The sequence below is a fragment of the Lontra canadensis genome, unplaced genomic scaffold, assembly GCF_010015895.1.
Source record: "Lontra canadensis isolate GAN:19392208 unplaced genomic scaffold, GSC_riverotter_1.0 scaffold1, whole genome shotgun sequence".
NCBI classification, from domain to species: Eukaryota; Metazoa; Chordata; class Mammalia; order Carnivora; family Mustelidae; genus Lontra; species Lontra canadensis.
In genome coordinates, this window is record NW_022630995.1 from 126,199,065 (window position 1) to 126,226,322 (window position 27,258).

Genomic DNA, 27,258 nt, shown 5'->3' on the forward strand with positions numbered 1-27,258 from the left:
CCCTTATATTATGCATGATAAAAGGGATGATGGCCCTAATATTGTCCATGCCACTGAAAATAAAATGAAAAAAAAAAAAAAAAAGAGTATGACAAAAGACTTAACTGTATTTGAAAAAACTCCGTGTCTGGAAAAGGAGAAAAGAGCTCCTATAAGTTGCACCTATAGGTTGAAGATAAGTCCCAGGGTTCTCCCCAGAGCAGCTGGGACACTTGTACCAGTGGCAGAAGAAGAGAAATCGAAAGGTTTGTTTAGGGGAAATTTAGTGTGGATTTTAGTTACCATTTTAAGCATTTTAAGCAGTGCTCCATCAGCTTGGAATGGTCACTCATCAGCTGGTGTTTGTGGTCATTTGTAAGAAAATCGGCATCAGGGAGTCATTTGTAAAGGTAGACTGAGAGCAGATGTGACTTCTAATTGAAAGGATTTTATAAAGAATAGTGAGGTTCAAAGACCAGCCTTGGGATACTCACCTTGGAGAGACTTGGTGCAGCCTGCAGAGCCCTTTGGGAAGACCCAGGGGGATGGAGTGGTCAGCACTTGCCACCTTTTATGACATCTCATACTATCCTTCCCTTTGTTATTTTTTTCTTCTTACAGCTTTTCACTATCAACAGTTTTTATACTTTGGTTGTTCCATTTCTTCTGTCCCAGTAGACAACAGTTTCCACAAGGACAGGGGATTTAGTCTGTTTTATATACTAGTGTATCCTTAGCACCTACAAGAGTGCTTAGCACAGGGGAAAGAAAATTAATTTGTTTTAAGCAGATTATTGGTGATCGTGGAGAAAGGACTTTCAATTTAAGGGCGAAGATCAGATTCCAAAAGGTTATACAATAACTGGATAGTTGAGAAAATGGACAAAAGGGGCATATTTCTCATACCACAATCTTGACTAAGAAATAGAGCTGTTGCTATAGAGGATTTAGGAAGGGTCAAGTGAAGATTTTCTGAGGTGGGAAACTTTTCATTGCTAAGGAAAGAATGGAAAATGTTACAGAGAACACAATGTTAATAGTTTAAAAATCTGGGTGTGTGCTGTTATTTTGTGCTTGAATGACTTACCACGTTCAGAAAAAGCACACAAAGGTGAATAAAAAAAGCTACTCTTTTTTTTTTCCTGTTTTAATTTGTAAAAACTTAATTTTTGCTGAGGGTATTAATACTAAAGGCAGGATCAGCATGAGTGTTTTGGTGGTGGTAGTGGGGTTGTGAGGAGTTTACTGGTCTACCAGATTTTTTTCTGCATTTCACATTTTTGCACTGAATCTTCTACTCATAAGATAGCTGGCCTCTTGGGCAATACTTGTGTTTGGTAGAATCCTTGCTGGCATGATGAAGCAGTGGTTTGGACAGGTTTACATGTGGATCATTTCAATGACATCTAATATTTACCTTCATGAATAAAACAATGCATTGATTCCAAAAGAATAAGAAATACAACGGTTAGTTATCTGCCACGTATTTTATTTTATTTATTTATTTAATTTTATTTTTTATTTTATTTCTTTTCAGTGTAACAGTATTCATTGTTTTTTGCACCACACCCAGTGATCCATGCAATCCGTGCCCTCCCTAATACTCACCACCTTGTTCCCCTAACCTCCCACCCCCTGCCCCTTCAAGACCCTCAGGTTGTTTTTTAGAGTCCATAGTCTCTCATGGTTCACCTTCCCTTCCAATGTCCCTCAACTCCCTTCTCCTCTCCATCTCCCCATGTCCTCCATGTTATTTGTTATGCTCTACAAATAAGTGAAACCATATGATAATTGACTCTCTCTGCTTGACTTATTTCACTCAGCATAATCTCTTCCAGTCCCGTCCATGTTGCTACAAAAGTTGGGTATTCATCCTTTGTGATGGAGGCATAATACTCCATAGTGTATATGGACCACATCTTCCTTATCCATTCGTCCGTTGAAGGGCATCTTGGTTCTTTCCACAGTTTGGCGACCGTGGCCATTGCTGCTATAAACATTGGGGTACAGATTCTGCCACGTATTTTAGAGTTAAGGAGGATTAAATGGCACATAGGTACGAGTCATGTAATATAATAGATTTAGTTCCATAATTATCTGTTATTTGATTTTAATGTACTGTTTTCTACCAAAAATGAGGATCAGCTATAATGAAGTGAAATTAAAGATAAAGCAGGGCTTATATATCTAAGAAAGTATTATCTTTAGAATTTGTTCCATTTCCAAGTAATTTAAAAAAAAATGTTGCTGTTGTTCAAAACATTTTTAGGCTGTAATGTGGTGTTATCCTCAGAGTTGCTTAGTGAGTCCTACAAGGAAGTTACCTCTTCATATAATTGCATGTTATTTTTGAGCCTGCTTTAGCTTAAAAAATCCATTCACTCACTAGACATAGTTCTGGGTAAAAGTTTGATATTTTCAAATCCCAACCTCCCAAAATTACTACTACTGATAGAATTCAGAAGAATGTGCTTATAGGTATTTGTAAAGCACACAAAGCTTATGCGTACGTTCAATAGCTAGACTGTGACGGTGAATAATGGTGAGAGACCTGTGACTAGCGAGGAAGCAATTATGTCCTTTGTCTTCCCTTTTTCTTTTTTTCTCCTCTGTTCATCATAGTTGGCACTTGGCTTTGACAGCAGACTGAGTGCAGGGCAGTGGAAGGCTGTGCCCAACACAGGTTTAGCATAGCTGGTGGTTCTGCTAAGTTGGGTTTTCTCCCTAGCGGCATGTAAATTTATTTGTACTTTTAAGGCATTGCTAAATATTTTATTATTGATCTGTAATAGACATAAATAACTAAATAAACCTACACTTTGGAAATGACACTCCTTCTCTAATGGTAAAAGGATTTGATACTGACTGTTGGATCCTATCACATTTCCTTATGTGTAGTGGGTCCTCAATAACAATTTGTCAAATGAAAGAGTGAGGTTCTAGATATTTAAGATTTCTGATATAATTAATTCTCTTAATACATGTTTTGAGGATCAGGGGCCTATGGGAGAAGAAAATATGTGATATGATTTAGAAGCTCTGCTTTTGGCTGGCAGCATTGGTAGAGTAACAGAAAGCATTTGTTGAATTTGGGAGTAGAAAATTTGTCTTCTGCCATCCATGGCTTACAACTGAATCTTTGTCTGGCATTGTAGCCAGTTGTGAGGATGTTTTATATATGTTAAAGACTAAGTTTCTTTGAGGACCAGAGTTGTTCTGTTCCAATCTCTGTCCTCCAAGATGACATCTAGCACAGTGTTTGCTCAGAGCTTATACTCAGTATTGACTGAGGATTGCCTGTGAACTGTGAATGAAGGGAAGGGATGATGTCTAAACAGGTTCTGGGTCCTCCCTACCCTGTGTTGAAATTTGGGCTAGGTAGAAGTCTCACTTGTATCACAAAGAACACAAAATGTATTCAAGATTCTTTATTACTTTTCAAATCTAGCCATTCTTTACCTCTTTAGCTGTCTCCTGTTAAGAGTTTTGCAGCATTGTATTTTCCTTTAAATCCAGAAATTATCTAAGAGGACAACTGCAAAACACTGAAGTGTTATTATGAGTATGTTGCTAGGAGGTCTCTGGAGCCTGACAAATTTTGGGGAATTATTGGTACCTCCTCCACGGCAGCAGCCCTGTGCCTTAGATTTCCATAATTGGCATTCAACATTGACTAATAGTAGTAGTAGCTGGTGCTCAAAAAAAGTGCCTATATGCCAAGGCACTTCTAAACACTTTATGAAGCATCACTGCTATAAGCCCCATTTTACAGGTGAATAAACAGCTACTGAGAGGTTGGGTGACTTGACTTGCTCAAGGATGCTGAGCTACTAAGTGGCAGAATCAGGTTTTGAACTCAGGCAGTGTGGTTCAAATGACTCCTACTCTTAGCCCAGTGGCCTGGTGGACAGAGAGTACATAGGAGAATTGCCTGGCAGGACTCCCTCTGAATACCTACCCTGCTCAAAATATCTTTCTGTGTTTTCTGCCAATTTTTCATTCTGTTCTAAGGCCCAGAATTCCACCAGAAGTTTCCAGTGTTAGAAATTTCTTTAATTAAAATTTATTGAAATCCCTTTTTGGGGGCAGGTCAAAATACCTGCAGTGCTTTTCTTTGGAAAGTTCTGAGAATAAGAGCTAGAAGTAAGAGGTTAATAATTTATGAAAATTTTGTATTTATCCCCCACCACTTCAGTAGTCTGATTGCCTAAGTGGGTGTCCCAGGTTTTTGGATTTCATTGAATTAAGAGCATTGAACTCCCTATCATTCAAAAATTAAATTACCAACATAATGTGGGCAATTAAAAAAAGTTTCTTCTATTAATGGTATTAGATAAAACAATGAAGTCTTATCATCTAGTATCAATTTATTTTCAAAGAAAGCAAAAAAATATGATTATGATCGTAACATAAAGGAGAGCTCTTTAAATTGTGTATACTTAGCTAATCGAGAATCTCACCATATTGTCCTTGTTTTTTTGTCTTGCCACTCACTTGCAAAAATGTTCCTGTGGACCTACATTTGGAGCCATCTCACTGTTCTTTGAAATTTGTCTTTTATGAGGAAGGGGAAGTTGTACAGCTTCCTTTTCCCTCTTCCTGTTTGGATCCTCTTGTTCTAGGATGCCAGGGCTGATGCAGAAACCCATTTACTCTTTGTAATGCCGTCTCTGAAGTGGCACACCGTTCAAATGGTGAACATGTATCATAGGAAATGTGGAGCTGGGAGCCATCTTCCCGCCTTTAGTTCTTACCTCCCTGTCTGGTTGTGATGGCTTCTCTGCAATCCTTGACTTCACAGGATGGTCACTGTTGCCATGGAAGTGCTGTTTGCATCCTTCTGATTTCTGGAGAATCTTGGTAACGATAGTCCGGCAGCTTCAGAGGGTGTGTGTGTGTGTGTGTGTGTGTGTGTGTGTGTGTGTGTTGATGTCAGAGTATTGCTGTTCAGAAGGCCAAGTTTGTTTCTTTATGGAAGTCTTGGAGTCCCACATGTAAACCAAATGTACACATGCACAGATTGAAGCTGTCATGTGTGCATGGCGTATCCTTTACACTTGGGTGAGGTGAAACAGTTACAGTAGGATAAGGAAAAAGAGGTGAGATTTTAGTTTCAACGGAGAGTTCAAAACATGATTGAAAGGTAGGATGCTTCAGAAAGTATGACCTGCTGTCCCTTCTAGTTGAACCCTTGATTAGAATTTTATACATATGTGTGTAATATAACATATATTCTGTGTATATGTTTCTTTAATTCTTGCCTGTAATTGAATAATACCCTTGCTTTTCTGTAACTGTCGCTCTCACCCCACCATCAAGTGTTTATCTGGTTAGATGGTCAAACTTTCCCCTTCCTGCCACCTTACCTTTTATGGACAGATCTGAATTTTGAGAGTACCTAAAATATTTTTTAGCATTTAGTTAATTTCTGACTAATGTGGTTGGAAGTCTTTAATTACATATGTAGACTGTTCTCATTTGCTTCTCCTGTTCTCTTGAGAAATAGAAAAGCTTGAGAAAAAGTATAATATTGGTGGTTGACTCAGTAAAACATTCAAGATGGGAAAAACAGATGTCATATTATTTTTGTCTTTTGTCCTAGAAAAATGGCAGCAGTGAAGTTTTCTATATTTAAACCTGCTTCCATTCAGAAGCTCTTCCTTTCTGCTAAGAGGCAATAAAGAACTTATGTCCTCAGTGACCTGTTCTGCTTTGCTTTTATTATGTTAGGACTGTCTAAACTCTACTGCTGTAGGAATATTGACATTTGTACAGTTAGTGATTCAAAATAAGTACCATTAGTTGAGCCTCTGGAATTAGGTTGGTACTTGAAACTTGCATCCTGAGGGTGATTTTTGTAGACTCTAGGGCCCCTTGTTTCAAAAATTGTGTTCAGTGGATTGGTGTACGTCAGCTACCCTCTCCCACCCCAACTCGACAAGGTTTCTACAGTCTTTACCCGATCCAGACTGTCTGTGGGAAATGAGTTGAACACCAAGCTGTAGGTTTTAACTGTGTTGTTTAGAGGAGTGTTGGGGAGGAGAGAGTATGTTTGGTTGATTTTTTTTTTAATTGAATGATAGTCCAGGTATATTTTATTAGAGTGGTATGTGCATGTTTCTGTGTTTACATGTGTGTGTTTGTGCATGTGTACGCCTGTGTCCAGCTGATTGAGCTTCTGGTTGTTACTCTTAATCAGATGTTTAAATGTTAACTTGAAATGTAGTCATTCACTGCCTGCTAGCTTAATCATGGATAGCAAAAACCAGGTTAGCATTAAATTTACTGGAAATAATTTTCTAGTGTGTTATTCTGTACATGTGAAATTAAAATTTCACCGCATAATTTTTTACTCTGAGAAATTAGAGTAAGATAGTGACTTTAAAATGAAGATACGTTTTGTTTTTGCTGCCTAGGAGATGTGAATTCTGGGAAGCTGTAAACTTGGTGATTTTTTTTGTAATGCATTGTTCTGAAGGGGAAATACTGATACTGACTCTTGAAAACAGGAATCGTGGACTGATTTAGACACTTGATATTTTTCTCATTTGTGCAAAAGATAAGTTTTTTAGTTACAACTAAATTATTGATTTTTCTAATGAGAAACTTTAATCTTCACAAGTGAAACTTAATTGCTTCGATGGATTTTCTCCCTTAGGATATGACCATGAACATAGGGCTCAGTATGCACCCTAAGTTGTTCAATGTAATGCCGCTCGTTTAGTAATCATGAAAATTGCCTTGTGATGTCTGCTGTTGCTGTAGCTTTTAACTCTTGCATTTTCTTCAGTGAGAGGTAAACTCTTTGAGAATGATAGACTTCATCTCTCTCTTAGAATTTATGAAGTACTTTTCTATCTTCTTCAGCTCATCTCCCCTAAAATGTAATAGCTTTTAAGTCTCCCTGACACCAACTTGAAGTAGAGGAATCTTGGGACAAGGGTGTGTTTTGTTGAACCTAGATGTCTGTCTTGTAGTTGTCATGGTTAATTCAGGAGAGAATGCCTTTGTAAGTACTTTTGTCTCAAATTCAGCAACTGTTCAAAAACTCTCTTTTTTAAAGATATAAGGGTTGGGGCGCCTGGGTGGCTCAGTGGGTTAAAGCCTCTGCCTTCAGCTCAGGTCATGATCCCAGGGTCCTGGGATCGAGCCCCGCATCAGGCTCTCTGCTCAGCGGGGAGCCTGCTTCCTCCTCTCTCTCTCTCTCTCTCTCTCTGCTTGCCTCTCTGCCTACTTGTGATCTCTGTCAAATAAATAAATAAAATCTTAAAAAAAAAAAAAAGATATAAGGGATGCCTTTTTCGGTGGAAAGCACCTGAGGAAATTTTAGTCAAACAGAATAGCTTGAATCTGTACTTTTTACTTCCAGAATTCCTTATGCATGTGTCTTGTAAAGATACAATGCTGAAAAGCCTGAAGCTGGAGAAATATATCCAAGCTATGTCCAAGATGACCAGTAATATCATTTTCCTGCGTTTTGATATGTGAATTTGAATGAAATTACAACTCTGGGAGATTATTTCCTTTCAGGTATAAATTAGTAAGCTCAGAAACAGTCTTCACAGGATTTAAGGTTGAAATTGCTGTTTAAGAACTTAAGAATTTTACCGAAAATCATACATTCCACCGTGGATATTTTTCCATGAACCGTGTGATGGTGTAACTCTGGGATATGAAGGACTTGGATTACACAAAACACTTCAGCAGTGTTATGATTTGATTTTTTGTTTTGTTTTGTTTTGTTTTAAATGCTCTGTTGCTTTGCTAGCACATGTGGGATAGGGAAGCTGCTTTAAAATAAGATTGTTCCCTGCTGGATGATTGGAATTAAGTGATTTTAATGGGTGTGCTGATGGACTTGTCTCTCCCCCCACCACCCCTTTTCATTAGAGGCACAAGGGAAAGGACCTGTTGTTTTCTCAGATGATCTTAAGGAATGCTTTAACCACTCAAATCTCTTAAGTATATATGTAATGGGAATGTACTTGAGACTAATGAAGGAGATTGCCAGTCATGGAAAAGGACTGTTGGGCCTGACTGCCCCCTTGTGGCCCTTTACAGAATTGTCTCTGACTGTAGGAGTTTCCCACAGCTCTGAACACCAAGATTGGAAACCTGTTTTCTCCCTTTTCCTTTTTTCCCGTTGTGATTCTCAGGAGTATTCACTTTAAGGTGCTGTATACCACCACCCCTGCAGGAAGGTTGCCCTTTCTTTTGTTTGCATCTAGTGCATCCACAGTCTGTTGATAACACGGATTAGAAAAAAGGTGTAAAAGAGAACAGAGTGACTTTGTTCAAGGTGCTTATTGTCTGGTTGAGGAGATTTTAAAATGCAAACTCTTGAAAAAGAGGCTTCACAGAACACATGTGCAAGGTCACATATGAGTGGCACAGGAAGTAGGATCTTTATTGGCTCAGAGAGGAAGCCCACACTGCAAAATGGGGTCTGGGAAACATGCTTTTCACTAGGGTGAGAGGGACTTTGTGAGACTGGACCCAAGGATTGTCAGTCATTTGTATGGAAAGGGTGCAAGAGGGGCGCGTGGGTGGCTCAGTGGAAAGGGTGCAAGAGATTGTTGGTGTTTGGGCTTTATTCAGAATCCCTCCTGGGGGTTTTGGAAGCAGGAGGTTTGAATGGGACGGGCTTGAAACAGTGCACAGGTAGGTTCTCTGGAGGTAATAGGCATCTTCTGCCTACCAAACCTGATACAAAAAAGTTGGGATTTATAAAGCACACAATTTAAGGGACCCTTTAAAAGTTTTATAAATAATTCATTTGACTTTATTTTTATTTTTTTAGAGATACATATGAATAGGGTACATTAATTTATAAAAATTCTGATGTATATGATTCCAAGACCATATTTAATTTTATATTTGTAGCATTACTATGTGCTTGTATTCTGATCTCATAGGTAATAAAATCAGCTACTAGTTTCTAGGGGTCTATGTGTGCCAAGTGTTGTTTTGAAATAAAATAAGTTAGCTATACAGCCTAGCTGAGTAGCTAGTATTTATTTTGCAGGTATAGTCTCTGTAGGCACCCGAAGTCACACATCTTGGCAGTGATGGGGATGAGGATGTGAACTCTGTGCCATTTGACACCCAAACCTATGTTCTTTCCATATCCTTTTTAGAATAATTGTTTTATATGGTTTAGTGTACAAAAGTGGAGAACCTTACAAATAAAACTTTTCAGCCTTACCACTGTGTCAGTAAACACAGAGAAACTTGCAGGCTTCTCGTCTTTTTGCCTTCTCCCCCATTTGGCTATGCACTTGGGTTTGAGCCTTGAATATTCTAGCTTTTAATGTCCTTATTAATAATGTTTAAGACATAGCTCTGTAATTCCTTGTTAGTGATCTTTGGCCTACAAGGAAAATTACCTTTTTGTCTTTGCAAGGGATAATAAATTGGCATCAGTACTTCTTTCTTATGTTTAAATCTGTAGGTGCTTAACCCTGGGGTCTCCATAGGCCTGCTAATTGTAGCATAATCTTGGCCTTAGTTTCTTTGATGATTGAGATAAAAAGTCTTTTTAAAGAATCAACTTTCCTTTTTTTTTTTTTTTAAATTTATCTTATAACTGGAGGGCTATACCTTTGACCACCTTACTACTTCTAGTTTAAATACATAGCTTCATAGAGCATCTGACTGGCTCCGTCTGTGGAACTTGTGACTCTTGATCTTTGGATTGTGAGTTTGAGCCCCACACTGAGTGTAGAGATTACTTAAGAGTAAAATCTTAAAAAAAATACATAGCTTTACAAGATGCATATCTTTTTTTTTTTTTTTTTTCTCGTAGTGCAGTGCAAAATACTGCCTCTCCTGTTGTTTACAAAGAGTCTCTAGAGGAAAGGAGGAAGGAGTGCACAACACTAATTGTGGGAAAGGGTAGAGGAATACTCTTTTCTCAGATCTCCAAAGATTGTATTAAAATATATTGTAAGTTGTTGGCAAATCTGCGATTCAGGTGAATAAGCGAAATTGAAAGCTGGTTTTAAATGCACTATAAATGTGCTATGAGTCCGATTATATTCTGAATGAGCCTCTAAGGGGAAATTAGAGAAAGAGTCCAAGATGCAGAAAACTTTCCTTCTGACTTTCCTGTTAGAGCTGTGTTGTGTTTATAGACTCAAGCAAGAGGGTTGGTGAGGTTGTGGACAACTAGAGAATGCTTTTGGGTTTTGATATGTGGTTTATGTTTGGGGCATAGGTTTGTTTTTCTTTTCATGGAAAGTTGCATTCCAGTTGCCCTGTCAGTATTCTTGTCTGCTGGGCTGCAGTGTTTCTACGGTCACCCAATCTACTTTCAAATAGCATCTATTTCTGTAAAAAGGATGTCCTTCCTAGGGTAGAAGGAAAAGCTTATTGTCCCCAAAAATGCTGCTTCCTGGTTAGAGCATCATGTTCCTGTTTGTCTTCAAGACTAGAAAAATTTGGGGAAAAATAACTTCCATTTTTAAGGATCTTTTAAAATAGCTGTGGTCATGTGAATTGTATTTGTCTTGGGAGGAGCAGCTGGGGGATTCTCAGTTTGCATATCATAGTTTCTTGACTGAAATGTTGGTTGGGATACTTCAGATGATTTAATGCTCCAGCATTTGTTTTTCTGCAGTCAAGTTTGTTGAAATGTAACTTCAGTCTGTGAATATCTCTTGTTTGCATAGAAAGGACATTTATAATCCAATAATATAACTCCCTGAAGGTCCTACATTTCCTTGTTTATCTTAAGAGAAAGCCCTTGCTCTGTGATGCAGCAAGCAGGTCTGCTTTTCACTGGGGTTTGCAGATTTCAGGTTGGTCTGAGAGCTAATCTTCCTTAGCACCTCACCCTTCTGCATTTTTGTATCTTTGCTGAGTAAAGGCAATTCCATGCCAATTTGTAGATTATTTTAATAAAGACCAACTCTTAAGGGGAAACGAGGGTTAATTAAAATTTAGAGGTGAAAAGTGAAGAGCAGAGCAGTTAGGGGTGACCTCTAAGGGCAAGGAAGGGGTAGAAGTGGTTCCTTCTACCCCTTTCAGTGGATAGAGCTGGGTTGCTTCGCCTGGCCTCTCATGCCCTCCATACCTCTTTCCTTACCCTGCTGATATTTTTCATTTCTCCTGAAATCGCATACATTTACAGATCTGTTTAGACCATGCAAATGCAAATGGATCCAGACAGCTCACTGGGAAGACTCAAGTCCCCCCCTCCCCCCCCCCCCGATTTAATTTTAATTTTTAGACCAGGGCATTGATACCTCAGAATGAGGTTTGGGGTAATGCAAGATCGCTGGACATCTTGGGGAGAAGGTAGGAAAAAATGCCTACGAAGATCCAAAAGGCCATATTGCCTATTTCAAAATATTACTTGGTCCACTTTGCTCCTAGGAAAGGAAAATAAGAAAGCTTGTCTTCCTTCTTGCCTTTCAGTGTTATTTACCTTACTTGAAACCCCTAATCATCACTAAACCTAATATTTGGCCACTGTGCTCTTTATTGAAGAAAAATTTAGCCAGAATCTTTATTCCTGTAGTTTACATTTCTTCTGCTCACCTCCAATGTTCTTTCTTTCCTTAGAGTTAGGAGGAGAGATTTTCTGATGCCTTTTCCAAAGCTTTTCCGCTTTTCCTACTTACCCAAATCTGTGGTGGTTGTATTCATATCACACAGTGAAACATTAGACTTACTTGCTGCTGCCATCTAGACATCACTTCTTACCATTCCTGCCGTTAGTTACAACTAAGAGATCTCAAGTTTAGATAGAATGTATCTGTAAAGTCATCTAATTCAAGCTAGATAATATTGCCTTCCATTTAACAGCTTCATTTAGAATAATGTCTGCTCCTTGAGTTTATAAGCTCCTTGTGACATAAACCACTTAAAATAAGTTTCTTTTGAGATGACTTATTCTAACAGTAATAGAAGAAACTGGACATCATCATTGAATTCATTTCAAGCGTTGAATTCAATTCAGGAAGTTTAGTCTCTTTAGATACCTGAAGTGTATGAAATGGTTGCCTAGGACTCTCTGATTGTGTACTGCATAAGTGACATGTTTAAACTTATTTCCCTGAAAATTCACATCATGATTATGTGAGCTGCAGATGTCTTATTTATGCAGTGACATACATACATATTTGGTCATGCAGTGGTGAGGTAATGCAGTCCCTTTCCTTCACACTCAAGAGTTTCATAATGCAGGCTCCTGTAACAGCTTTCTGACCCATTTACTGATGTCAGTGACTTAGAGGTGAGAATACATCATTGTTCTCTATGTTTTTTTAACTAATCAACAGTCTTATTTAATTTTCGGGTTATAATGATACATATTGTCTTAAGATAAATAATGTAGTTATTGTCCTTAAATACACTTTATATAATCATATAGGCTGTACATTCATATTCAAAGTTTTGCATCCATACTGACGCATGTGACGTAACAGATTCAGGAAGGTATCCCCTGCACAATGAAACTCTACAGTGTTAAAAAACAGCACATTAATAAAGTGCCATTTCATTAAGGGCTATGCTGTTTTACTTTGATTTTGCTGGGTTTGTTTGAACAAGACAGCTGATTATTTAAGACCTGTTGTCTTTTAAGGCTTTTAAGGGTGTTTTTCCCCCTTTGTTCCTTTTCTAAGCTTCCAAATTCTTGCTTCTATCATGTTTCTTTTAGACTTCTCCCTTCTCCAGCTTTAAAAAATTTTTATTTCTTTTACTGCTTTCCCAATATACCTTTTTGTTTTTTTTTTTTTGGTCATTGTAAATTTATTTGGTTGGTGAGTATTAAATGAATGTGAATAGTGTTGTCTGTTTGCTTAAATAAGAGTGTTGTAGGTCTTGGGCAGGTTATAACCCAAGGTTGATAGGTAATTCAGTGAAATAAGTAAGACTTTAGTATTAGATTCAGAATATAAGCTCTTCAGAAACTGGGGCGGGGGGCAGTCTTTCCATACTATTTAAATACGGCAAATAGCACACATATTTATAATATCTAAAATAGAATGTGAACTTTAGGATTGTCCAGAAAAGCTCCTATTATAGCTATTAAAAAAAAACTCAATAATTAGGACACTTTTTATTGATTTTCACTACATGCAAATAGAACATTATGATTGGAGTCTGATTACTTCTAAAGAAGGAGTTTATTAGCTTTAGAAATGCAGACTTTGTTAACTAGATGGTGGGAAAGTTTTGTTTTTCTTGTTTGTATTGAATTTATAGGGTCTAGTTTTAGGTTTCAGCCTTCAAATAACTTGTAAAAGACTTGTGGGAAATAAGTAGATGAATAAAGTTGAAGACCGTCAGCTTATTTGAAAGTTGATCACCAGAGGGCGGCACTTTAGATTTCTAGTAATTGATAAATTTTAAATTGGGACAATTTAGAGCTACAAATAAGGTTTTTATTTCCCCTTATCACATCACAATATTGTTTTAAGGACTACATTAAAATATTGTAGGCTGAAAACCTCCTTAGCATCGTCTTAAGAAGGTTTTGAATTTCTTACCTAGTTCTTACCACTATTCCTTAATTGTGCCCTTAATATATGAAATTTAATTGCACATATAGTTTGAATTGTTTAGAAAGGTATTCCTAAGGCTACAGAATTGTTTTTCTTAATTAAAGAGGATTAAGGGACACCTGGATTGCTCATCGGTTAAGCATTTGGCTTCGGCTCAGGTCATGATCACCCCAGGGTCCTGGGATCAAGTCCTGCATTGGGCTCCTTTCTTAGCAGGGATCCTGCTTGTCCCTCTGCCTGCCATTCCCCCTACTTGTTCTGCTCTCTCTCTGACAAATAAATAACATCTTAAAAAAAGAAAAAAAAGAGAGGATTAAGTTGAACCAAAGTAATATAAGACTTGTATACTGAAAAATGTAAAACATTGTTGAAAGAAATTAAGGAAGACCTAAGTAAATGGCAGAACACCCCCATGCCATGGGTTGGAAGACTGTTGTCAAGATGGCAGTATTACCTGAGGTGATCTGCTGACTCAGTGCAATCCTTATTAACATTTCAGCTGGCCTTTTTTTTTTTTTTTTTTCCATGGATTGCCCATCCATGCCCTCTTCCTATAGCTGTTCCTCTGGGGTGAGGAGGGTGCAGTGGGTGTCAGAGCCCAGAGGGCAGGGAGGATCATGCACTTGTCCTTCGCTGGATTCTGTGCCATGATTCAGTGCTGCTGTGGCCTCTGGCAAGAAAATAAAAATAATAAAAATTATAGTATGTGAATTATGTCTCAATAGAACTCTTATTTTAAAACAAAACGAACAGAATATGGGCACCTGGGTGGGTCAATCAGTTAAGCGTCAGACTCTTGGTTTTGGTTCAGGTCATGGTCTCACAATGGTGGGAGTGAGCCCTGCGTGGGGCTCCAGGCTGCTCACGGGAGCCCACTTCAGATTCTCCCCCCACCCTACACATGCGCGAACACACACTCTCTCGCTCAAAATAAATAATGTCTTTTTAAAAAAATGATAATTTTCCAAGTTTCTTAAAATACTTATTTTCATAAGTTTAAGCCAATTTATTTTATATTTTAATACCCTACTCTATATCCCCAAGGTGGTTGAATGGATGACATTTGTGTGATTTAGCTTTTCTCTTGATTTTTCTTAAAAAGTCTAATAATTTCTATTTTTCTTTTCAAACAGGATTTGGAAATAGTATATTCCTATTTACATGGTATGGAAGCCTTATCAAACTTGAGAGAGCACCAACTTAGGTAAGTCATTTTACAATGACTAATAATGGGATGGTGATCCTTTATTATGGTTAAGTAGGTTTAGAGATAACTTAAAAAACTGCCTCATCTAGCCTCTGTAGTTGGTATTATAAGTTTTACATCCTTATAATAATTTTTTGACATTTCTGCCATAGTGATGTCCTCTCTTCCTCTGTATCCCACTCCCCTCCCTCCTCATCTAAAGGAATAAACACTACTTGGTGAATAACCCAAAAGGACTGTTATTTGCTGTCCTTGCAAACAGAGATCTACATTTTAGCATTTAGATACATAGGAAACCAGAATGTTTTTAACCATTCAAAGAACAATTAGGTTCATTATTTTAGTATGTTTTAGGTCTTTGTATGGAATATATTTATGGCATTAAGTTAACTGCCTTTTTTGGGAAGCACGTATAAAATCTTACTGATTCTATTCTACAGTGATAGAGTAAGCTTAATTATGGTTATCTGGGCTATACGAAAAGAACAAAAACATATAATCCAACGATTTTGTCTTAACTGCAACAGACTATAAAGGACCTTGGGAAGATGAATTATATATAAACACCAGCAAGGACATAGAGAAGGGTTTGTTTCCTCCAACTGTAGCCAGTTTTGATACTAGCAGTTTTTAATTATTAAAAGAATATTTTTTCTGTATATTTTCCCTTTACTCTTTAAACACTAATTAATTTGCGGCCATGTCAATTTCATATTTAGTTGTTAATTGAAAAAAGTGTCAAGAGGATTGAGTACTTCTAAAATTTAATTTTTAATGAAAATCATTTAAATTAAAGTAGATTGCAGGTTAAGTGTTTAAATATTCAAGTTTTATTGTAAAGGGCAAAACCATTGGGAATTTAGAAGATGGCTCAAATTAAAGTAGGAATGATCTTTAAAGGGTCTTTCATATTGTGTTTTTGGTGACAACTACCCTAAGAAGAAATTTTAGTACTATTTGAATGTAGTTAACCTGCAGGTGCAAGTGGAATTATGTAATAAGCAAATATAAACGGCACATTCCCATGTGTGTATAAAAGCACACATGGATAATATTTAAATAATGTTTACAGATATTGATTGTATAATGTATGTCTATAGTATATGTGGTTGTAAAATTATTTAGGTAACAGGGATTCTGTGCAATAGAACAAGGACAATTTTAATACTTCTTTTGGAAATTTTCAAAATTACGAAAGTAAGTAGTGTGATGAAGTCCATTAATCCATCAACCCAACTTTAGAACCACCAATTTTCCACTGTTTCAAAGGGAAATTTTTTTGGGTAGAAATAACCGACTAATTCGGTGGTATAGTTGAATCTATTTATACTTTAGAAAGTCTGTTTTGGAGACTATACTATGGAGACTGAGACTATGTTTTGTTTGTTGGCATGAGCTGACAGGGAGGGAACTTTAAGATGTTTATCTTATTCTGTTTATGTTAAAAATCATTTGTTTCTGATATTTATAGAAAATATCCGCTGAAACTAACTTCAGTCCTTTTTTAGAATAAGATCAAGATACCATGATTAATAACAAAAAATAGAGGTACAGATAAATAAAATGACTTGGATAAACTACTTTACAGTAGCTACCATTTCTAGGAAAAATATATCTTATTTAGATAATATATTTTGAATTTTATACATAAAAATGTTATCCCTGGGATTAACAGAGAACAGTTAAGACTTCCACATAATGAAGGTTTCCAGTTTTAGAAAAGAAACAGCAGCACTTAATCAAGATTTGAAAGTTTGTTTATTCAGTGTTGGGTAATAGAACATTAGTCTTCTCTGAGGGACAGCAGAGGCTTTCATTTATTCGAAAACTACAGCTTTGCATTATTGTGGCCCACCCATGTGTAAGCAGTAAAGTGCTTCTGAGTGTTAATTGGTGTGCAGTAATGACCATGTTGCTGTAAGATCACATATTCTGTGTAGTGTATAGGTTTTCAGGTCTTCAGTTAAAAACTATATTTTTTCAACATTTTGTTTTTCTAACATTTACTCCCCGAATCCACATGGATTAAAAGCAGCATATTTGCCAAAAGGACAGAGGATGCTATAGTTAGGAGAGGAGGCCAAAAATCTGAAAAAGCCGAGTAACAGTCTGGACCTATTCAGTGTTGGAAAAAAGAGCCTGCTGAAATATATATTCTTTAGCATTACAGATAAGTGTGATTATTGTTATATGAGCAGGTTTAGATCATTAAGAAACCACTAAATTATGCTTAGTATGCTCTTGAAGAATTCAGGGAATATCACTGTGCTTTTTGTAAATCCTCCAGTGATGTTCAAAGATGACCACCAGTTTTAGTACTTTCCCCATTTATTTGTCTTCTAGGAGATTTCATTGTGATTCTCTGAGGGTACTGGTTAGGTTGATTTATTCAGCCGGCAGTCATTGATTGTGTGCCTACCATGTGCTTGGACCCTGACATAAGCCGAGGAGATACACTGAAGTAGCCCAAGACTCCGCCATCATGGAGCTTGTGTTCTTGGGGGGCAGACAAGATCTAAGTAAATGGGGGTGTGTTGTTTCATTCAGTTGTTAGTGTTTTCAGCATGGTGCAAAGCCATAGCTCAGGAGACTCAACCAAGGGTAGGTGATAGTCTGCTGAGGCTGAAGAAAAGACCCAGAAGCAGTGATTGAGACACAAGTTCATGGAGGGAACTTATGTACAGGGAATCCAAGAAAAGCAGACTGGACAAAACACCTGCTTCTGGGACCCACAGGTAATAAGTTTATATAGTGTAGCAACTTAGTCTAGCAGCTGTCTATAGCCCTTCCCCCCCTTCCATGGCCAGCATTCCAAGGAGCTCAGGGCCCACCATCCAGTCCCTCTGGGTTGGCTACCCCTAGAGCCCCAACCTTGAATGCTGAGCAACATGTTCTTGTACATACTCTGCTTGATTGGAATATAAAGGGAGGGTGAGATCTCTGTATTCTCAAGATAGTGATTCACAGGAACATTTGGAGTGTGCTTGTACAGACTAGCTTTCTACCATGTACCATATACTCCACCTGTCCTACCCTGGTTGGTCCATACTTTTTGTCGTTTTTGTTGTTGTCGAGATGTGGTGGCAGGGAATGACAGAGGGAGAGGGAGAGACAGAATCTTAAGCAGGTTTCATGACCCTGAGATCATGACCTGAGATGAAGAGTCAGATGCTCAAATGACTGAGCCACCCAGGTCCCCATGGCCTGTACATTTTTAAATTTTCTCTTCTTTCACAATGTCTGTGGGGCCAAGTATGCCGAGGTACATTGCAACTAAATCTTACAACAACAGTACAAGCCACAGTATCCAAATAATAGGAGAATACAAATGATTAAGAAATTCTAGAAACAGGGGCACCTGGGTGGCTCAGTGGGTTAAAGCCTCTGCCTTCGGCTCATGTCATTATCTCCGGGTCCTGGGATCGAGCCCCACAATGGGCTCTCTGCTTAGCAGGGAGCCTGCTTCCTCCTCTCTCTCTCTCTCTCTCTCTCTCTCTGACTACTTGTGTGATCTCTGTCTGTCAAATAAATAAATAAATCTTACAAAAAAAAAAAAAAAAAAGAAATTCTAGAAACATTTTGCCAGAGGAAGCCTGCAGTCACTGAGAGGGAGGGGAGAGTTCACTATATACCCAACAGTTGGTTTTATTCTGTATAGAAGCTATGGTCAGGACCCAACTGGCAAATAGGTCCCCCATGCAGAGTCTAAAGGCAAAAAGTTAAGCTGTTCAGTAGCCACCAGAAGAGGCAAGTCATGATTGTTTAATAGAAAGCAGGAGGCAGTGTTGTTCTGGGATGACACCACCCATGATTGTGGTTTGGCTCCAGGTTTATAGTACCCAATTGTTGGCCTTCCCTCTATTACACAGTGGGACAGATCTGAAAAGGATGGTAGGGGTATAATAATGTTCCATAAGGTGATTATGATAGTGTCTTTTTTTTTGGGGGGGGGGGAAAGACCGCTCTGCACCCAGCATAGAGCCCAGCATGGGGCTCAAGTCTCAGAACCCTGAGACCATGACCTGAGCCAAAATCCAGAGTTGAGTGCTTAACCGACTGAGCCACCCACGTGCCCCAGTAGTAGTATTTTTTTTATGAGAAGCCTGGGCTTGTGTACCTTCATTGTCTTTGGTGGAGTGGGATGAAGAAATGGGGTGATGGGTATAGGTCCTGTTCTATTCCTATTCCTCACTGGGCCAAAAACCCGAACCACTGTGGACTTCTTTGTCACTTCCAGGGCCATTTAATTATATGTTCCCCTGTAGGTGGATCTTGTGGCAGGGACAATAGAAGGTTATCTCGTGCCTCTACCTGCAGCAGAGAACATCTTTCCTGCATGCTGTCTACTTGCATTCTAAGACTGACATCAGGTCCTTGAGTGAGTAGAGTATAGGCACTGGACTGATTAGAATGTACATGTTAATTTAATGCCCATATAGCTGTTGACAGGTAGCTTGTCCAGAGGGCCAGTGAATGCATTTCTTGTTGCAGTTGTTGTTTCAACAGCCAGTTCACACGTTCTGTCAGTCCAGGTGCAGTGGGATTGTATGGTAGATGGAAATGCCAATGGATATGTTGAGTGTTGGCCCACTCTTGCACTTCGTGTTGTGTAAACTGGGAGCCTTGGTCGCTATCGATATCAGTGGTACCCTATAGGCAGCACACAGCTGTTCTAGACTGCAGATGTTAGCCTTTTGGTTAGCCTGCTTACTGGGGTAGGCTTGTAGGCGTCCTAATTGAGTGTTAGTACACATCAAAGTATAACAGCAGCCATCAGAGAAAGGGTAGCGGACCAATGTAGTCAGTCTGCCATCTCCGAATGGGGTGTCACTCCTTGCTATTTGTCCAGTGTCTCTTGGCAGAGGTCATGGTTGTTTCTGAGCACAGGTTGAGCATTGTTAGCAGATGGTTACAGTGTCTTGTAATACCACAGTTAGCTCCACTTCTTAGCAATGGCCCACAAGGTCTGTTGTCCTTGATGTCCTGTCTTCTTGTGTAGCCAGGTGGTAACATCTTCTGTTGGCATCTCTTCTAGGAAGTAGCCATGGGCCAGCTAATCAGCTTGTTAGTTATCAGGTGGGGTGCATACTGTGTGTGCATCTACATGGCTGGTAGTGATGTTCATACCTCATAATTGCTGGAGAATGTCCTTCCACATGTTGCCCCAGAGTGGGTGCTCCACTACCTTCTAGTCCTGTGCCTTCCATTGGAGAAGCCACATGGTTAGTTCTCTGTGTATATAACAGAGGGGGTCGGCTCGTGGAGCAGCACCACCCATGCTGCTCACAGTTTGGCCCACTGACTACTATGTCTAGTGCTAGAGTCTTTGAAGATTCTTTCAGTTGACGGTTGGATGGCAATGGCCATCCAGGTGTAGGGTTTGACCCTTGCTGAGCCATCAGTGTACCAGGCATGCTTAGGGAAGGATCTGTCCCCATCTAGCACAAAATTCTGGCAGCCATGGTGGCTCTGCTGTGTCAGTTAATGGCTGTGATATAAGTTACGGGGCCAAGAATGGAGTATAGCTCCACACAAAGGGCTGTGTGTCAAGGTACTACATTGTTGAAGGTAGGCATGCCATTCAGCTAGTTTGGGGCTAGGTGCTGCCTGCTTTGGCCTTTTGGAATGTACTCTTCAGCAATCCTGCTATAAGATATTGGATGTGAACAGTTACTGGGATCCCTTTAGTTATGTTTCCTACTTACTGTGAGGCATGGTAAATAGCACACAGCTATTATTCTAAAATGCTGTATTGGGTCTCAGCTCCTTTTTATAAATGTAAACAGAAACCTGATAGGACAGGTTTGTGCCCTTGCTGTTGCCACAAGCTCTATCCAGACCCTTCTGGGTAACTGGCTGCATCCAATACATATGGCTGTCCGTGTACGAGAATCCTTAAGGCTTTGATATATTTAATAGCCATTTTGGCTTGTTCAAATGCTTGCCTTGTCTTTGAGGACTAGTCCCATTCAGCTCCTTTTTAAACCAGTCTCTGAAGGGGCAGAAGCAGGTGAGCCAGGCAAGGGGTAAACTGAAGCTGATACCCTAAGAGATCTATGAAAGTTTGTAACTGCTTGGGGATGGTGGTGCACGGGTGTACCTGTATTTTATCAACACCTGCTGCAGAAACATCTTTTGTCTTATCCAGTGAGCCAGGGCCTTGTATTTTATTTTTGTTGACTGCTCATCCTTGACTTGTTAGGTGAGAAGGCAAGTCTGGTGCAGTGGACTGCAAAGTAGAAAAAGACTGAGAAGTTAACATTAGATCATCAGTGTCATGAAACAGACTGACTGCCTCTGGAATTGCCTAGTGACTTGGGTCACTGGCCACCAAGCTGTGGCAAGTCATGGGGCTCTATAAATACCCCCGTGGTAGGATGAGGAATGTCTGTTCTTACCAGGTCAAAGCGGATTGCTCTTGGCTTTCTGGGGCTATGGGAATACTGAGAAAGGTGCTAGCCAGGTCTAACACATAATAATATGTACCTAGAACTTCCCCAATTCAAGTCAACAAGTGACATGATGTTGGGCACAATTGCATGAAGAGAGGGTACCGCCTTATTTAGTTCTCTGTAATCCACAGTCATTCTCCACTTCCATTTGGTTTCTTCACATGCCCGATGAGACTGTTATATAGACTATGAGTTGATCATATAATGCTCACATTGGCTAATTCCTTAATCATGCCTGTGATTTCTTCATGGCCTCCTGGGAGGTGATATGGTTTAATTGCCATTATCCTCTGTGGGACAAGTAGTATTATAGCTGTCCATTTTGCATCTCTTCTTATTATTTGTTTGACCAAGTGCACCCTCAATTTGAATTCCCCTGCAGTAGTCTGTAATGTTAGTCCTGAGAGGACATCCTTTCCTAGAATATATTGCAGTTATATTCACTGAATGGGGCTTTGGGGAGAGCTGTCCTGTCCGCACTTGCTGTAGTCTGCTTCATTTAGACAATACCACCCCCATCATCATCATGGCAGAGATGGACCTTTGAAAGTAGTTATTTACATAAAGGAGAGTAAATTTGGCACCAGTTTCAACCAGAACCAAAACACTCTGTTTCTATTAGACCAATATATGGTAAGTTCTACATGTGACTGACATGTGGCTCCAGTCCCCAGACACCCAGGTGACAGCAGCTTGAATCAGCAGTCCATGTCCTTTGCCTCTTCCCTCGTTCATAGAGAAAGCGCCCATCATCCTCCCTCTGAGGGTGCCCTTTGTAAATTGCTGTTCAGGTTTTTAATTTCTGCCAGAGCCCAACAAGGACTGCTTTGGATTGTTTGTCTGCTTTCTCAAGGCGGGAGGCCGGGGAGTGGGGTGGGGTGGGTGGTGGTGGTCTGTGCTGCCCTGCCCTGCCCTGCCTCTTACTACATCTGGCAACAGGTAACATGCATAGCCCTTTTCTTTGTTTCCTTCTGCTGTGAGTCCCTTTCCTTCATTCCTGCCTTTCTGATACCTCTTTTTCTGACCTTTTCTGTTTTCCTCAGATCTGTGGCAGCCCGCTCAGCCCATGATACAGGCTACCCCATTAGTGGGTCAAGATGGACATGAGTGCCCCCTACCAATGATTGAGGGCAGACTGTGCCACCACATCTTTAATATCTATGGCAAACAGTTCCTTATTGAGACCTCTGTGATGTTCATCATAGACAGCGCTCGTAGGATGTGCTGTAGCTCTTTCATAGTCTCCCTTCATAAAGGGAGGTCAGTACACCTGCCCCCGTTAGGCCAAGCTAATTTACAGTGCCATACCACCTAGGAGTGTAAAGGGTAATGTAGCCTTCACTGAGGATGCCTTGGGGATCCCACCTTAAAGCAGGGTGTGTTGTAATGAATGCCATCTTGGACATTCCCAACCAAAAGCAAACTGCCTTCTGTGCCCGTGTTCCATATACTGAGCAACCATAGCACCATGGATTCCCTTCATTTCCGTCTCAATTTATCTTCCAATTCTACCAATTTGGCAGGTATATAGTCTTTCACTGTGGTCTGTGCTGATGGTTAGGCACCGGCAGGTTCCAGGGTTCCACACTATGGGCATGGATGCTCTGCTTTCATTTTGGCTAGTAACCAGAGGCTGAGCCAAGAGAATGGGAATTTTTATGGACTCAGTCCCATTAGTCTCTTCCTCAGTAGAACTCTTAGTTGGCTCCCTCAATAGCCATAGGAACTCCTTTGCCAGGGCAGTTTACCACCCTTCAGTTAGGTCATTCTGAGTGCCAGAGTTATTAATTTTAACATCTTGTTTCCTCAAGCCAATTATCAAGGTCTCTGCAGTGTCATTTTTGTTAATCTAGAAATCCTCTCTAAAGGCAGTTTCTCCTTACTTTCTTCAAGGCTGTCACACAGATAGGAGGGGTCACCCAACTATGGCAGCGGAACATTGATCCTTTTCTTGGTTACATTCATCTTGGTCAAAATTTTCTTTAGACCCTTTGGTATTTTCAGGGGTATTCCAATACTCATGTGGTGGGCTTATCCAATCAAGGATAGTGGCTATAGTGCTCCACATATATGTGGAATGGCCAACCTCGGATTTCCCTTGCAAATTTCCCTGTTCCATTTCCCACATGTTGGTGCTCATGTGTCTCCTCCCCCACCCCGCCCCGGCTTCCTGGCTGGCTCACCACTTGTGTAGTCCATACTCCCAACAGACTCTAAGCCAACGGTGGATGATTGTCCTGTGAGGCCAAAGAAATGACCTGGAGACAGCCAATGAGATAGGTTTATTGGGGGAACTTATTATAGGGAGTCCTGAAGTGTCAGCCTAGACACAAAGCATCTGTTGCAGAGATCTACATGCAGCATGTTTGTATTCTATAGCAACCAGCCTAGTAACTCTCTGAGCCCATCCCCTTCCTGCATGGCCAGTGTTCCAAGGAACTCAAGGCCTGCCATCCAGACACTCTTTGTTACAAAGGAGAGGCTTCTGGTCGGTCATCCCCCAGTGCCCTGACCTTGAATGCTGAAAATTTTCTTCTATACATTCTGCTTGGTGGGAATATAGAGGGAGGACAGGATCTCTGTAGTCCCAGGATCGTGATCAGCAGGAGCATTTAGGGTGTGTTTGTACAAATAAGCCTTCCAGCACTTAACACACACGTAAGAACGGGTGCTGGGCTGCTCTGACTTTGTAGTCAAAGGAGGTAACATTTGAGTCAGGGCAGCTCTGCAGAAATCTCCATAGTGTAGTGATGCCCCAGATACTCTGCCATGGGAATAGGCTTTGTGCATGAAGGCACCAAGGATAAGGAGTTTGGATTTCTTCTGTAGATAGTGGAAATCAAGAGCAGAAGTACAAGATGATCTGACTTAACGTTTAGAAAGATTTCTCTAGAAGTCATGTGGAGAATGGACTATAGGTGTATAAACATAGAAGCTATTGTCTACATTTGTAGACTTGGTCAATTTGAGAGGATATTTTGGAAACAGGTGCTGGCAGAGAGATGGGATATGAAGAAAAGGGAGGAGTCAAGGGTAATGACTCTCAAGATTTTTGGCCTAAACAATTGGGTACTACTGATTATAGGAAAGCAAATTCTTGGGAAGGAAATTTAAGATCTGTTTTGGACATTTTTGAACATAAAACCACTGTTACACAGCCAATGGCTACGTTGAGTAGGCCTTTAGATGAGTTTATATCATGGTGAAAGACTAGGTGTAGGGCACTGTTTGGAAAGTCATCCCTTTATAGGTTAAATTTAAAATCACAAACTGGATGAGATTACATGGTACAGCGAAGAAAAGGTTGACAGGAACTGATAACATTTAGAAGATAGGTAGAGGAATGGAATGGGGGGGAATCCAAAGGAGACAGAAAAAATGACTAAGAAGTTAAGAGGAAAACCAGAAGACTGAAGACAGGAAGCATTGAGAAGATGATGATGATGTAAGGAAAAAGGGAGTCAGCAAATACTGCTGAGAAGTGGAATTAAGATAAGGGCAGAAAGGATTTAGATAACATAGAGGATGCTAATAACCTTTAGAGCCTTTCTTTGGAGTTTCAGGGAGCAAACGATGGAGAAGTGCTAAGAGGGTGAGGAAATGGAGAGAGAATAATATATATGCAGTCAATGGAGTACCTGTCACAGGAAAAGCAAAATGTGAATAATAGTTGGATGAAGATGTGTGGTCAAAAGAGGTGTCCCCCTGCCCCACACAACAGTTGATGCTAAGATGTGTTTATTTAGTAAAGGAAGTGACTTAGGAGAGAGGTAGAAATAGATGGTGATGGGAAGGAGGTAAACCTGAAGGAATGCGGGGTCTCCTGTAGAAGGAATGAGATTCAGTGAAGAGGTTGGGGCAAGGATCCTTCGTTCTAAACAAGGCAGAGATGCTATGTAATTTAAGACCAAGTATTTTTAGACCATTAATTGTGACTCTTATCTTTTCTTTTTTTTTAAATTTAAACTTTATTTTATTTTTTCAAAGTTCCAAGATTCATTGTTTATTCATCATACCCAGTGCTCCATGCAATATGTACTCTCCTTAATACCCAACACCAGGATCACCCAACAACTCTTACCTTTTCTTATGAATTGGTGTGATTCAGTCTCTGTGTTAATGATGTGTATTCAAGGTTTGATGCTGCCTCTTGGAGTTAGTGACATTCAGTTGGAATGTTTCACATAAGAGATTGAGAGGACCTCTGAAATAGGGTGGTAATAGGAAGAACAAGGAAAAAGAATATCTAAGAGAGTTGTCGTTTTCAAGTGAAAAATCAAGAGTGTGATGTTAATTGGATTTAGCAAACAGGAAGAATGGATGTGGGTTGATCAGTTTCACAAACTGGAAGACCGCTAACCCCAGTGACCAAAATGGAGGTGCTGTTGAAATAATTACTTCTATAGCCAATTTTTTTATTTGCTAGTTCCTTCAAAAGAAGGAATAGTTATTTTCGCTTTCGCATTTCTGTGTTTTATGGAAATTTTACTTGGGCTTAATATAATAGGATGCTTCTTGAAGATGCTGTTCTTGAGGTAATTTTGAATATTTAAACATTTATGCATGTTTTCCATAATTTCCATAATTTTTTCCTCAGGGATGAATCAGCCAAAATAACAAATCTTTAAGTTGTAAAACCTCCATTTAGTCATTAGTCATAAATATACTGAGTTAATAAAAGCCTACTTTTTTCTGAAATTACATACTGGTAAGTAACATTAACATGAATGACGTTACCATTTTTTAAATTAATAGGTTCTCCCTCCTAATTTTTAGGTTCTTTTCTCATTTTCTGCTTACTTCGGAGAACATTAATTTGTCCGCATGTCATTTACAAAGTGTAAAACACATACTATTTTGTTCCTTATAAAATAAACATGGCAGAATTGACATCTAACAAAATGGTTTTTTTCTAGCATCTCTATACCAGATTTTATTTTATTATATTTTGTTAATGTAGGTACCAAAAATATTTATCTTGAGGCTAATAAATGATTGTGGCAGTCCATATAAAGTAATCTTAACTTTCTAGGCTACATGGCTCTTTCATCTTTTTAACCTAATAGAATGTTTTCTCATGACATATGTTGAACTCATGTCTCTGTTTTATTTTGTTTTTACAGGTTAATGTGTGAGACTGTGAGATATGAAAGACATGAAGCAAATGAAGTTTTATACTAGTAGGTGTTTTCTTTCTCTTTGTACAGTGTATACTGCAATAACTAAATAATTTCTTAAAGTTTCACAAAAGTATTAGTAACAGCTAGGTCAGTATTACCTTAATATTGCATTAACTTATTTTTTGTAATTTAGAAATGTAGAACATTTCAACTATTACCTGCCATAAAGTAAAAATTTACCATCCTTTGCTGCTAAGTTCCCATCTATAGCTATATATCTCTCACTTGTGGTTCAGAGATATTATTTAATATTACGGATATTTTGACATTTTTATCATTGTGAAATAAGAAACAGTGTGGTCTTTCCAACAGAACAAAATACATGTTCCCATAACCACATCAAGTGAGATTTAATGATAGCATAAATGTCATATTTTAGTTTGTAACCTTTTCAGAAATAGGAAAATAAGCTGCCCACATCTCTTTGGGCTTATTTTGTTCTATAAATAATACTGATATTTCTTTCAAGATGTGTAACATATTCCTTGAAAAAATTACAATAATTTTCTTAAGAATGTGATAAACATATAGCAGGTAAATATATTATACTAAGGACATATAAACTGGTTTACTGCACATATTATTTTATTAATGTTTGCCATGACTGGCTGTTGTTCTGTTGACTTTCCATTTTTCAAAGCACTATTAAATAAATAATTACTACTTTCCATGCATATTATAGGGAATATTTATTGGAATAAATGAAATACAGCTTCTCCCCCTTAGGGAGGCTGTAATTACAATCTCTTGAAGGAGGTAGAAATAGAATAAAAGGAAAACAACAACAACAACAACAACAACAACAAATAACCAGCCAGAGGAACTGAGAAAATGGATAGGTACCAAGGGCTGAAGAAGTACAAGGGAAGCCCTGAAGGGAATGGGGAGGGTCTTAAGAGAAGTGGCCCTTTGAACTAGGTCTCAAAAGT

The 27,258-nt window shown here is 39.1% G+C and overlaps 1 protein-coding gene across 11 annotated transcripts in view; it reads left to right on the forward strand.

Annotated features, from left to right (window-relative positions):
• Positions 1-27,258, forward strand: part of RAPGEF2 (Rap guanine nucleotide exchange factor 2) — a 232,365-nt gene that overhangs the window by 53,630 nt on the left and 151,477 nt on the right. For all 11 annotated transcript variants that reach the window (XM_032863210.1, XM_032863228.1, XM_032863219.1 and 8 more), the window contains exons 2-3: positions 14,624-14,694; positions 26,273-26,329. In XM_032863210.1, coding sequence (XP_032719101.1) covers positions 14,624-14,694; positions 26,273-26,329 — 128 coding nt within the window. The remainder of the gene's footprint in view (positions 1-14,623; positions 14,695-26,272; positions 26,330-27,258) is intronic.